The 14,823-nt window shown below is 38.3% G+C and overlaps 1 protein-coding gene across 1 annotated transcript; it reads right to left on the bottom strand.

Moving 5' to 3' along the window:
- Nucleotides 1–213: 213 nt before the first annotated feature.
- Nucleotides 214–9,282, bottom strand: LOC130863465 (olfactory receptor 5AL1-like). The gene is made up of 2 exons (XM_057753475.1): nt 9,278–9,282; nt 214–1,204 (listed from the first exon to the last, which is right to left on the bottom strand). Exons 1-2 carry the CDS (start codon nt 9,280–9,282, stop codon nt 214–216), a joined length of 996 nt encoding a protein of 331 aa, XP_057609458.1.
- Between the last annotated feature and the right edge of the window lie 5,541 nt (nt 9,283–14,823).

Raw genomic sequence — 14,823 nt, 5'->3', positions numbered from 1 at the left:
CATATACACATATAAATACACACATACACACATGCATACCCACACATGCATATATGGCATACACACATATGCATACATACATACATACATGCACCTGTGCCATTCCAGTGAGTCATAGTACTCAGCATGTATGGTGGATCTCTGTCACTCAACATTGTCACTTCAACTAAGGCAAAATTAAATGTCTTCTGGCTATTCTAAGTGTTTCTCAGATTAATGGGTGGGCAAAGTCAATTTATCAGTAATTCTCTGCAAGGCACTTTTGACTTCCTGATTCATCAAGCTGTATATTAGTGGGTTTAACATAGGAATAACTACCACATAAAACACAGAAGCAAATTTATCTGTGTTCAGAGAGTGAGTTGACTTGGGCTGCAGGTACATAAAAATTATTGTCCCGTAAAATATGGTGATCGAGGTCAGGTGGGACACACAGGTAGAAAAGGCTTTCCTTCTTCCATCAGCAGAACGAATCCTCAGGATGGCAAAGACGATGAGGACATAAGAAACGACCACAATCAAAAGAGAGCAAAAGGTGTTGAAGCCAGCAATGACTAGCAACATCAGCTCCTTGACATGAGTGTCAGAACAGGCCAGAGCAACCAAGGGAACATCATCACAGTAGAAGTGGTTGATCACATTGGAGCCACAGAAAGACAAGCGGAAGGTTGCCACTGCCTGTGCAAGCCCAACAGTGAATCCATAGATGTAGGTGCTGGCGATCATCTGGAGACAGAGCTTCCTCGCCATGAGGACTGCATAGAGAGGATTCCAGATGGCCACGTACCGATCATAGGCCATGATTGACAGCAAGTACATCTCACAAACAACAAACGTGATGAAACAGCACACCTGGGTGGCACATGCATAGAAGGTTATACTTCTGACTTCTCGAAGAAAATTTACAAATGTGTTTGGGGTAACTGAGGATGTATAACAGAAATCAACGAAAGCCAAGTGGCTGAGGAAAAAGTACATGGGGGTGTGAAGCTGAGGACTGACTTGGATTAATGCAATCAGTCCTAGATTTCCAAAGACACTAACTAAGTAGATTACGAGAAATACAGCAAACAGGATGACTTGAAGGTCTGGGTCATCTGTCAGTCCCACCAGGATGAACTCAAACACCGCGGAAGTGTTGCCTTCGGCCCTAGACTGTACAGATTTTCCTGTGAAAGGCACCTTCAAGCCTGTCTTCCTTTGGCTATAATCACATAGAAACCAATAGTTAATTCTGGTTCACTGATCTTACATTGAAAACATTTTGAGGGATATCTTTACATTGAGTTAGCTTTTACAGAAAATCATTTCCCCAGTTTATAAATTCCAAGTGTAAATCTATAGGAATTTCTTATAGATAGAAAGATGGTCTATCATATTAAAAATATCTGCAGAAGTCTCCACATAATTGTAACTATAGGAACTGAAACCTTTTTTCACAGTGTTCTGTCACATCCTTGCTAATTTCTGAACTCTAAACATTAACCATGACAATTCTCACATTCCTTAGTATTTTCACTGGTATTCGGTGAGTCGTGTCTACTTTTGACTGTGATATTAACAATCTCCTATATATTTTCAATCCCAGGATTGAAGTTTGGATTTTCCTTTAAAATTGCTTCCTTTCAGACTAGTTCTTTGCCTAGATTACTCTTTACATTTATCAGATTTTGCAGTAGGCTAAAATAATGTTTTATTGAGAATGGAATTATTATTCCACATCAATTATTTTATAATGTATAGATTCTTTATGTAGGGACATAGCCCCACCCATTGGGGGCGTGTTCACCTCGGGCTAATGTTTACGGATAAATCTGCCGGGCGTGAGCCCAGCAGCCCTTTTTTTCTTTGGCTCCGCTTTTCCGGTGCTCCGCGGGAACCTGTGGTCCTGTAAGTTTATTTCCTTATTAAAGCTGTATATATCTATATAATCTGTCTACATTCATTTGCTCCGCCACATTTGGCGTCCCAACGTCGGGCTATTTTGCCCCCGACCCGGCACAGGGGGGGCGCAAGCTCCACCTTTCCCGGCCAGTTGCCTGAGCTCAGGAAGGCGATTTACAGCGCGCTCCCTGCTCGCTCTCCCTTCCCCCACTCCAGGCCACTACAGTCGCAGAGCAGCGACCCCCCCACAGAGCAGTTAATAGCTCCCTGCTTCTTCCAAACCCTCACTGCCTGATTTAACTGAAGCACCCGCGGTTTTGAAGTAAAAGCCACCAACCCCTTTCCTTAACAGGCAGTACAATAATTTTTGTTTTGAGTTAATTGTTTCAGACCGGCTCTGGCTTAGACCACGTGGACTCAGGTGCATTTCTTTAGCCACCACTGGCAGGAAAACTTCATTACAGGTACATAATTTTCTTTTATAAATAAGAAAAATGTCTGAAAACATTACCATTCAAGACTTTAACAGCCTTTTCAGTTGTACCATGTGGGAGATTTTACAAGAAGTGTCTGTCAGCCCACAGATATGGATCTTTCTGGGATTCGTAGTTTTCCTTGGTACTGTATGGTTTGATAATAGAAATATGATAAAGTCTTTACGAGACGAGGTTGAACGCTTAAAAACAATTGAGAATGACAACAATCTTCTCAAAAATCAGTTTGAAGTTCTCCAGGCAGAGAACAGATCTTTGTTTAACACAACTCGACAAACTGAAAAAAACTTAGAAGAGGTACAGGCTGATGTTGAGGAGAAATTCATTACTATGGAAGAGGGAACAGCTGATTTGGATCGTAAGCTTCAATCCCTTTCTGAAACATTAACGGCTGATATTAAGGAGAAATTCATTACTGTGGAAGAAGGAACAGCTGATTTGGATCGTAAGCTTCAGTCCCTTTCAGTAGGAACAGAAACATTAACTGAGAGAATCAAAACTGCTGAATGTGACAATCGGATTTTGTCTAAAGCTTATGACAGATTGACAGAAAGATTATCTGTACAAGAAGGCACGGTATATGCTATAAAACTTATGTCCAAAGATGAGACATTATCTCTAATGGACAAACTTCATACTTTAGAATCCTCAATGAAGGCTTTAGAACATAATTCTGGACAGGAGATTCAGACATTAAAGAAGGCAATGGTGAATAGAATTGAAAAGATTGAGGAATTTCTAAATTCTGAGGAAGAAGAGCAAGAGGTAGAAAGGCATATTTTAACTAAATCTGTGGGTAAATCCCTCCGGGACAATTCCCACAAAGCTCTACCTACAGTTCTACCTGCCTTTCCAGTTGTAACAACTGAGAAAGTAGTTGGTTCCAGAAACCCTAGGGTCATCAAGGAAGATACATGGGAACCTGTCCATATGAATGATCTCAAAGAAATTAAACAGGCTGTAATGACTTTTGGAATGAATGCCTCTTTTGTTAAAGAGATGCTAAGATCTTGGGCCATGACGAATAGGGTCACGCCCAATGACTGGTTTCAACTGAGCTCTGCTGTCCTTGAGAGTGGAACGCAATTGAAATGGAAATGCTTATTCAGGCAAGAGGCTAGACTTTTAGAACAGCAGGAAAGAGCAAAGGGAATTGAGATTTCCATAGATCAAATTTTGGGAGAGGGGCTATTTTCTGAGCCTCAGGAACAAGCTAATTTGGATGAAAACATACTCTCTGTGTGTACTACAGCAGCCTTAAGGGCTTGGGACAGGGTGCAAGACCCAGGACAGAGGATGGAATCATTTGTCAGAGTTAAACAGGGTCAGAGAGAACCCTTTAGTGACTTTTTACAAAGAATAACTAAAGCTGTACAAATAGGGATATCTGACCCAGAAGTAAGACGTATAATGATCGAGACTTTGGCTTATGAAAATGCAAATGTGGAATGCAAAAGGATTTTGGGACCTTTAAAGCTCAGATCAGCACCATTAGAAGAATGGGTCTTGCATACACTAGATGTTGATACATTTGACTATGGCACTGAAGCATGGGTAGAAGAAGCAATTTCCAATGGTAAAAGGAGACATCAGAATACCAAATGTTTTAATTGTGGCAAAATGGGTCATATGAAAAGGAATTGTAGACAACGGATTTTCAGGAATAATAATAATGCATCTTCTAGAAATAACAGAAATAGGAGGACTCAGCCTTCAGGTTTATGTAGAAGATGTGGAAAGGGCAGACACTGGACGAATGAGTGCAGGTCTACAAGAGATAGACAAGGCAACCTGATACAGACGGGAAACGTGAGAGGGGGGGCCTCACAGGCCCCCATGGCAAACATGGTTCAGTCATTTCCAGTTACTACAGAGAACGTGACTCGTCAGGACAATTAGAAAGCCCCATGCCTACTGTTACAAGCAATAATGATCAGAAAGATGAGTTCCGTGTGTTTTGGCAAACTTCTATAAATGACCAAAGACCAAAGCTGAGAGTGTGTGTAAATGGCATTTTTATTACTGGCCTGCTGGACACAGGTGCGGATGTAAGTATCATTACCCCAGAATCTTGGCATCCATATTGGCCTCTTCAGAATGTAAATGTTCAGCTCCTGGGAATTGGAACCCTATCTCGAGTAAGGCAGAGCACGAGATGGGTTGGATGTATAGGTCCAGAGGGACAAATAGGAAAATTAAGGCCATATGTAGCCAATATTGCAATGAATTTATGGGGTCGTGACCTATTACAACAATGGAATACCCAAATTAACATCCCTGCTACTTCTAGAGCCTATATTTCTGGGGATAATATTAAAAGATATTACAAACGGAGAAAACCGGCCATTCGGGCTGTACAAGAACAAGCAATTGATGTCCCTTCAGAGATACCAACAGCCTTGCCTTTAAAATGGTTGACTGAGAAACCAATATGGACAAAGCAATGGCCTTTAGCTGAGGAAAAGTTACAGGCTTTAGAACAGTTGGTACAAGAGCAATTAGATGCTGGACATATAGAAGAATCTACCAGCCCTTGGAATTCTCCTGTATTTGTGGTTAAGAAAAAATCAGGTAAATGGAGAATGGTGACAGATCTCAGGGCTATCAACAAGGTTATTCAACCTATGGGCCCTCTGCAATCTGGAATTCCTTTGCCCTCTTTATTGCCAAAAGGATGGCCTCTCATAGTTATTGATTTAAAGGATTGTTTTTTCACTATACCTTTACAAAAAGAAGATAGAGAAAAATTTGCCTTCACAGTGCCTACTTATAATAATTCTCAACCTTCGAGGAGGTACCACTGGACCGTCCTCCCCCAGGGTATGTTAAATAGCCCCTCCCTGTGCCAATATTTTGTGAATCAACCATTGCAAATAATACGCAAGAAATTTCCCAAATCGATAGTATATCACTACATGGACGACATTTTGTTATCCGATTCAAACATGGATACCTTGAACAGACTGTTTGAAGAAATAAAAATACTTTTACCAAAATGGGGATTGCAAATTGCTCCTGAAAAGATTCAGAAGGGAGATTCTGTTAATTATTTAGGTTATAAAATAGGTTTACAAAAAATTAAGACACAAAAGGCACAAATTCGGAGAGATCGCCTACGGACTCTTAATGACTTTCAAAGACTATTAGGGGACATTTCCAGTCTACGGCCAGCTATTGGGATAACACCTGATCTAATAATTCATTTGAACAAAACCTTGGATGGTGACAAAGATTTAAACAGTCCCAGAGAATTAACAGCTGAAGCAGAAAAGGAACTGACAATGATTGAGGAAAAATTACAACAGGCGCATGTGGACAGGGTAAATCCAGAGCTCGACTGTATTCTCGTCATACTACCATCAAAAATTTCCCCTACAGGAATTTTAATGCAGAGAGATGATATTATCTTGGAATGGATCTTTTTACCACATAAACCAAGTAAGAAACTGAAAACTTATGTAGAAAAAGTCTCTGAGTTAATTATAAAAGGCAAGTTGAGACTTCGTCAACTAGCAGGCATAGACCCAGCAGAAATTATAGTGCCTTTCACTGCTGATGAACTAAAGAAATTATGGGAAGATAATGAACCATGGCAAAGAGCTTGTGCTAATTTCTTGGGAGACATTAATAACAACTATCCAAAAAGCAAGAGGCTTAACTTCATAAAGAGAACTTCTTGGATTCTTCCTCGAATCGTCCGTGATACTCCAATAACTGGAGCCCGTACGTTCTATACTGATGCCAATAAATCAGGGAAGGCAGGTTACAAATCAGAAGACTTGGGTAAGGTGGAACAAAGTCCTTATGATTCTGTCCAGAAGGCAGAATTATATGCCATTCTTATGGTGCTAAGGGATTTTAAAGAACCTATTAATATAGTTACTGATTCACAATATGCAGAAAGAGTTATTTTACATATTGAAACTGCTGAATTTATACCTGATGATACAGAACTAACCTCTTTGTTTATCCAGGTGCAAGATTTGATTAGGAACAGGCTTTGCCCTATGTACATAACACACATCCGATCCCATACGGGTCTGCCAGGTCCTCTAGCACAAGGTAATGCAGAAATTGATCAATTATTGATTGGTAGTGTGCTACAAGCCTCTGAATTTCATAAAAAACATCATGTTAATAGCAAAGGTTTGAAGAAAGAGTTTTCTATTACATGGCAACAAGCTAGGGAGATTGTAAAGAAATGCCCTACTTGCTCTTTCTATAACCAAACGCCACTGCCCGCAGGGGCTAATCCAAAGGGCACCCAAAGGAATGAAATCTGGCAGATGGATGTGTTCCACTTTGCAGAATTTGGCAAATTAAAATATGTTCATCACACCATTGACACGTATTCAGGCTTTCAGTGGGCAACGGCTTTAAGTTCAGAAAAAGCTGATTCAGTTATCACTCATTTATTAGAAGTCATGGCTATTATGGGTATACCTACACAAATAAAGACAGATAATGGTCCTGCTTATGTCTCTAGAAAAATGAAACGGTTTTTTGATTATTACAATATCAAGCATGTTACAGGTATACCATACAATCCTACAGGTCAAGCAGTCATAGAAAGATCAAATCGAACTATAAAGGATATGTTGAACAAACAGAAAGGGGTGGAAAACACCCCCAGAAATAGGTTACATAATGCTTTGTTAACCTTGAATTTCCTCAACGCTAATGAGAAGGGAACATCGGCTGCAGAAAGACATTGGATAATGGAAAAGTCTACTGAACTAAATCAACCAGTTTATTTCAAGGATGTGCTGACCTCACAATGGAAGCCAGGAGATGTGGTGCGTTGGGGAAGGGGATTTGCTCTTGTCTCCACAGGTGAGGAAAAATTGTGGATTCCAACAAAATTGATAAAGGTTCGTTTTGATGAAGAGAAGCCAGTTGGGAAAGATAAATAACAATTCAATCACATGGATGGCAATCATACTGATGGTAAGTAATACAAATAGGTTGGGGGCAGGGTTCTCTTCTTATCTCCACAGGAAAATACCCATCTTCAAAGAATTTAAGGTACCCCTAATATTTAATTACTGATGGAGGGACTTGTTCTGTAAGTATTAATTTATATATATATATATGTCTTAAACTTTATTTGCTTTTCCTCATATCTGTGTCTTTCTTTATATGTCAGTATATGTCCTTGTTGTTAATGTTTAAATTTCCCATAACAAGCAACAAATTTTCCTACAGTAATCTTTGAAGTTTCCAGGATGAAGATGGGGCCCCACAACATCAACTCCATCTGGTTTTTATGACGTCATGATTTTTTTTTTAAAAAGCGCTAATATTAGACCTGTTTTTTGGTACCAACTACAAGAGACAATTTCGAATGGTGCACATTTTTGACAACACTCTGGTCGGACCTTCTCAAAATGCTCTGAGACTAGTTACAATTTTCTTAGGTCAAAGGTTAATTTGGGAATTTTACCATCATTTGCTTTCACAGGACCCCCTAAGAAGAACGTCGCCCCCATGTCAGCTAGAAGCAATCTTAGAGGACGACGTCCCCTCTCCCAACAGAGTTTGCCCTCAGGGTTGGGGACATCTTTTAGTGGTTGGTTTAGGGTTGAGGGGATGGGGTGATAATTTTTTGAAAAAAAAAAAAAAAAAAAAGAGAGAAGAGGAAGAAGAAGGGGGATTAACTGGTTTTTTGGGATGATTGGTATTTGTGAATTACTGTTTATAGAAAATTGTACTGGTACTGTTTCTTGTATACTGATATGTTGAATATTGAATGTGAGTGTTCCTACCTCTATTTTTGTATGAGTATGCTTATAACTTTGTCTATATTGTATTGATACTTCTACCATATTACATTGTACATTTCTACCTCTGATACTATGACATTGTTTACAGTTGAAGATCATTGTCTTCATATATTGCACAGTTGTTTATTCTTTTAGTCTTCAAAGTTAGATAGGTATTGAGAATTATATGTTTGTCATATTTATTTTTAAGTTTATCAGGTCTTTTAGTTACATAGAGATTATATTTAGTATAGATAGTATGATCTTCAGCCTCTTTGAAGAGCTGTAGAAAATGGCCTTTAATCTAACCTAAAATTTCTATGCCAAAGAGACACAATTACTCCTGGCAACACCACTCTACTCCCGAGAGAACGTTGAGCACCAAAGACACTCCACTGGGAGTTTGTCTTCTTGGCAGAACTGGCCTTTGGGTTAAGAAAAGCCCATACCTCAACTTCTGACAAAGATACAGAATATCCCTAAGTGGATGAAACAGGATTGTCTTATCTTGCCAAGACAGGGTAGGATAGTCCTAAGAAAGTTCCTTGCCTTTAATAATGGTATGCCAGTTATGTTAGGCCTTAGCCAAAGTTGGTTGACTCAACATTGCAAACGAGACTTTGGGTGATTGCCCAGGTAGTCAGTTGTCTCTGTCAATTGTTGCACATTTTGGATATCTCTCGATTGTTAAGTAATCTTTATTCCCTTCTCAGATCTTTGACGGAGTTGAAGATTATATAATTGTAGTTACTCTCTATGTTATTTAGACTCCTTGAGATAGAATGTTTAGCAAAAGTTTTGTTCTCAATATTGTTTGTTATATTTATTATTTGTTATTATTGTATATAGTTGTATTTGGTTTGGTTCTATCTTATTTAGACAAAAGGGGGAGATGTAGGGACATAGCCCCACCCATTGGGGGCGTGTTCGCCTCGGGCTAATGTTTACGGATAAATCTGCCGGGCGTGAGCCCAGCAGCCCTTTTTTTCTTTGGCTCCGCTTTTCCGGTGCTCCGCGGGAACCTGTGGTCCTGTAAGTTTATTTCCTTATTAAAGCTGTATATATCTATATAATCTGTCTACATTCATTTGCTCCGCCACATCTTTATATCTAATTCTTGTTTGAGTTTTCACTTACCTCATTCTAGGTCAATTATGCTTCAATAAATCTATCATTTGTAGCCACACACACAAGAGTACTTGTTTAAAAAGAGCTCTTGATACCTTCACCTGAGCAACCTCATCACCACTCAGTCTGACCTTCCTGTCTCCACAGCTCCTTCTTAAAATGTGTTATCTGAAAGATAATCAAATGATAAATGTTCAAAATTATAATGTTAATTCATGAATACTTGGCGTTTCATTTTTTTCTTCAGTTACAATAGTGTATTTTTATTCTTTTGTGGGTCTCTGTCTCTGTCTCCTTTCATTGCCTGATGAAGGTTAATATCCAGGAGGATAACTATATGTTTTTCTTTGGGTTCACCTTCTTATTTAGCTTCTCTGGGAGAACGAATTATAGGCTCAATGTCCTTTATTTATGGCTAGAAACCCATTATGAGTGAGTACATCCCATGTTCCTCTTTTTGGGTGTGCATATTCATACTTTGAACCCCATTATTAATTTTTAGCTAGTTGCTTCCGTGTTTACTCTACACAGTTTAAGTACATGATTAATTACTGCAAGTACTCTTTCCAGTATCTAAATCTGTCTTGTTTTCATTTCTTGAAGATTTTCAAATTCAGATGTTTGTCAGATATTTGCACTATGGTGTATGTCATGGCACAAGGGACGGCTTGAGTGCTGAAACAAAGGATGCTGCCAGACAAGATTCCAGAGAAATTTTGCCAAAGAGATTTAGTTTTAGGTATGCTAATTTTTGCTTTCACTTCTAGGATCAGTTTGAATAAGGGGGAGTTATCTGCTTATGTAGCTTCTGGAAAAATATGTTCATGTTCCCAAGAGAAAATGTTGAAGACAGGGGATTGCAGCCTGAGGGTCACAGTAGAAAGAGGACTTTTTGTGCACCAAGGACTGTGGTACCAATAGGTTAGACTTGGGGAAATTTCTTGCTTAGTTCTGGAAACAAGATGTCACAAGTGTATTCATTGCCCTGACGTGTGCCTATTCAGAGGAATTAGGAATAATGATGGGAAAAGAATGAGATACCAGGATTTTCTTTTTTGGGAGTGAAGGAAAAGAATAAGCCCAAACTATAAAACTCAAGAACAGAAATATGGTACAAAGCACTAGTAAAATGTACATTATCAGTTATTTTGTAAAGCCTGCATTTCAGAAAACATCAAGTGATTCTACACATAACGTGGCTAAGACAAAGATAAATTTGGACTGTATAACATATTGTAACCCTATGAGTAGCCAGCCTTCACAAGGAAATAAAATCAGAAGTTCCTATGCTTGGCAGACCCCACGAAACTTTTAACTTCATTTGACAGATGCTGTCAGAAGATGTTTCTGATAAGGCTGTTGGTTTTGTACTTTGATTTTTTTCCCCCTTGATATTTAATGAGGAAGTGAAAAAGAGATCCAGGTCTCCCACCCATCAGACTCCACATCTCCTCTTTGGGACCTAAAACACTGAAGTTGGACTTTGGCAGAACTGTTCATGGTTTGACATTTTTTTTTTTGAACTAGCAATAATCTTATTGAACATTTTCCCAAAAGTGATCTGCTCTAAACTTTTTTTTTTATTTTATTCTTTTTTACTTAAAATTTCCAACTGCTCCCCGTTTCCCATTTCCCTCCCCCTCCTCCCACATATTGCCCCCTCCCCCCGCTCCCCTCCCCCTATCCCCACTCCACTTCTCCTCCCCCTAGTCCACTCCCCCTCCCTCTCAATACTGAAGAGCAGTCCAAATTCCCTGCTCTACATGAAGACCAAGGTCCTCCCACTTCTATCTAGGTCCAGGAAGGTGAGCATCCAAACAGGCTACGCTCCCACAAAGCCAGTTCATGTATTAGGATCAAAACCTAGTGCCATTGTCCTTGGCTTCTCATCAGCCTTCATTGTCCGCCTTGTTCAGAGAGTCCAGTTTCAACCCATGCTTATTCAGTCCCAGTCCAGCTGGCCTTGGAGAGCTCCCAATAGATCAGTTCCACTGTCACAGTGGGTGGGTGCACCCCTCGTGGTCCTGATTTCCTTGCTCATGTTCTCCCTCCTTCTGCTCCTCATTTGGACCTTAAGAGCTCAGACCGGACTGAGCTCCCAAGGTTATAATGAGGAGCAGAAGGAGAAAGAACATGAACAAGGAAGTCAGGACCATGAGGGGTGCACCCAACCACTGAGACAGGGGGGCCGATCTATTGGGAGCTCACCAAGGCCAGCTGGACTGCTACTGAAAAAAACATGGGATAAAACCGGACTCTCTTAATGTGGTGGACAATGAGAGCTGACGAGAGGCCAAGGAGAATGGCACAGGAACTTTCATCTGGCGATGGATCGAGAGAGAGACAGAGACCCAATTGGGATCAACCGTCTGTGCTCTAAACTTTTTGCCTTCAAAATTAGTCATTGTTGGCTTCCAGTTTCTCAGTAGTTAGGATCACTTCTGACACGAGGAAAGACAGACATTTCCGTCTTTTTGTCTTACTATCAGACATTCCATTTACTTTCCCCTGAACTTTTTCCACTTTCATGTGTGGGAAAGATGAGTCTACTTAAGCAAAATTTAGACACCTATACTTTATTCCTGCACATGTCCCTGTAAATATTTTGCTCCTATTATAATTATTCTTGTTTTTGAGTTATCTTAACCTATGCACAAAGCTTCCCCAGTGTTCCCTGCCACACGTCCTTTCTATTTTACCCTCACCAGCTAGGTTCTTTACTCTTCTAGTCCCAGTCTTCCAGGAAAAGCCAATGTAGCTCTAATGTACATCCCTAATATACAGTTTATGTTGTATCCATTATTTTTCTTGTGCACCACACAAAATGACAACTCTCACATTCTTTTTTTTTCATTTTACTCATTCTGGCATAACAGTTTATGAAATCGTACATTAGAGATCGATTTTTCTTCTTTAGTTTTTTCCCTTTGAAAACACTCTAATAACCAACCCCAAATCTAATCAAGTTGACAACAGAAATAATTCACCACATATCTCTGTTTATTATAATCTGACATTTGCTCTCATCAGTTCAAACCATTGTTTTCTCCAAGTTCATCAACACCTATTTTCTTCCCAACTGCAATGTGCTTTCTTCTTGGAAGCTCATCAGAAGCATTAGGTCATTGGTATCACTTTCACAGTGAAATAATGGTTATTTTTGCTGTTCTTCACCTAAATCTCTGCATTTTCAATTCTTTCTCTTCATCTTTGGTAGTGCAGATGCCCTTTCTTATGCTTAAATTAACGCCCTTAACTTCATATAACCAATTCACATCACATGAGTACATTCTTTTGAGAAATTACCTTCTGCCACTAGGGAACAGCTGTGGCTCTTTCCTTGATGAAGCAAAAGCATAGATTTCTGTGTCAGCTCTAGGCACTTATATCCAATCGGCTGCATATAATTTTTAATTTTCATATTTCACAGGTACTTCAATTTAACATATAAAGTCAAAGACAAGCATTTGGTAAAAAATAGTCCTATCCCAATAATATACACTGGAATACACACATAGATAAGTCTGCCAAGCTTTGTGTGTAACGCTGAAATATATCTAACTTCTACTGAGAAAATTAAATAGTTAAATGTGACCCATTATCTAATATATAACAAGCAATCAGTAGAAACACAAAACAAATTGTTGAACTTTTTAAATGAATGAATAACATGTTTTCTTCTCCCAATTCCCTTAGCTATCTTGGTTTATAAATATCTTAATTTATAAATAATACTTTTGAAAAATCCCCAAAAAGTAAATTTGATATACCTTGAGGCAACTTGCGTGTATGCTACCAGTTCTTAATTTTACTGGATATTTGAATGCATTTCATGGATGTCTTGGCACTATTCAATGTTTTCCATGAATGACATAATTCTTAATAAATATAGCTAGAAATATAATGCTGTGTCATAAACATGAGTAATTATGCTATGGTTGATCTGTTGGGACCTAATTTTTAAAATGGGAAAAACAACATATTAATTGATTGATCAGTATACTGATCCCAAGTGTAAACAATAATGCTAGTTTTCTTTAACGTATGAGAAATAGCACATAAAATGCATTTTGATTAGTTTATTATACATTTTAGTTTTATACAGGTTTTATTAAAGGTTATACAGTCCCAAGCAGAAAAATAAAATCACAGAGAGAAGCAAAATGGAAGTCAATGTAACAGTGATTATCTTAAAGTGGTATTTGTATCTAAAAGAAGACACAATGTTAGATGTTAGACAGAGATATGTTTGTTGGTGAAAGTTAGGTGATTATGTAAAATAAACCAATCACTTGGTCATAAAGAAGATTGTATGGATGGTTGCACACTTCAATGAGTTAGAATGGAAATATTCTTTTGTGAATAAAGCCAAGGGTAGTTATAATTGATTTACTTACTTTAAAAATATTTGATTGACATGTTGTGGAGAGACCATTACTTATGGGTCCAGATTTCAGAGAAGAAATTTGTCTCTGTGAGTTTGGTACTTTCCATGTAGTTTCTAACATGTGAGTCTTAGCTTGGACTAAACCTAAAATTTATGAACATTATTAAAAGTTTCTATTAATAATCCTTTTTGTAAGTAGTTATAATATGCTTAATTCAATACATACCTATCAAACTCCAATAGTTAGTGCTGTAATCTTAGCATTGTTGAATGACCCCGTTACTATTTCAATTATTTATTTTTCATTCCACCCCACTTATTGCTTTTGCATAATCCACAGCAAGCCCAAAGAAGTCCAGTCTACATTGGTGTGGAAGCCATCACCACTTAGGTTTACTTTCATATTTGATTATATTTTGTATGATCTCTTGATCCCTCTAGAATGTTTTTTTCTGAATTTCCTCATTTAAATGATTCCTGAACTAGAAACATAATAACAGAATGCAACTTAAGCAATTATGTTATGGCTGATCTTTGGGGATGCGATTTACTTAATAGGCAACCATAAGGACTTGAATGGCAACCACTAAGAAGAGAAAAGACAGTAAATATCATTCAGATATGTGGGTAATAAGTAAAAGAAACAGACAAGCAAAAAGCCAATGTTTAGTTGCAATGTGTCTTTTAGAGAGTTTAAATATAGTTTATTGCACTTGAGAAATTTGAGAGCTACCTTTGTATTTATTATTTCAAGTAAATAAGATAACCCTCTAAGAATATGTGTAATCATTTCAATAGTAATGTTTCATGATGTTTATTTACTTCTATTTTTAAACAAAGCTTTACTGTTCAGCTCAGAATGAGTCTTTCTTTACTCTCCTAATTATTGTGATTAGAGACATCTGTAGTCATGCTTAACTTAAAGTTTTGTTCCTTTTTCCAAATCACAAATATTCTTTCACAGTTTCTTCCAGAAACTGAATTTATTTTTAAGGTTTATTTTATTTTATGGAAGTGGGTATTTTGCATGCATGGATGCATGTCCGTGCACAAAGTGCATGCAATGACCATTGAGGCTAAAAGAGGTCTGGAGTTGGGGTTACAGAGAGTTCTGAGCCACTGCAATCAGACTTATTTGGGCCACCACCTCCTGAATAATGACATGGAG

The sequence above is a fragment of the Chionomys nivalis genome, chromosome 2 (genome assembly GCF_950005125.1).
Source record: "Chionomys nivalis chromosome 2, mChiNiv1.1, whole genome shotgun sequence".
NCBI classification, from domain to species: Eukaryota; Metazoa; Chordata; class Mammalia; order Rodentia; family Cricetidae; genus Chionomys; species Chionomys nivalis.
Note: the sequence above shows the minus strand (reverse complement) of the source record. Positions and strands in the feature narration are given on the sequence as shown.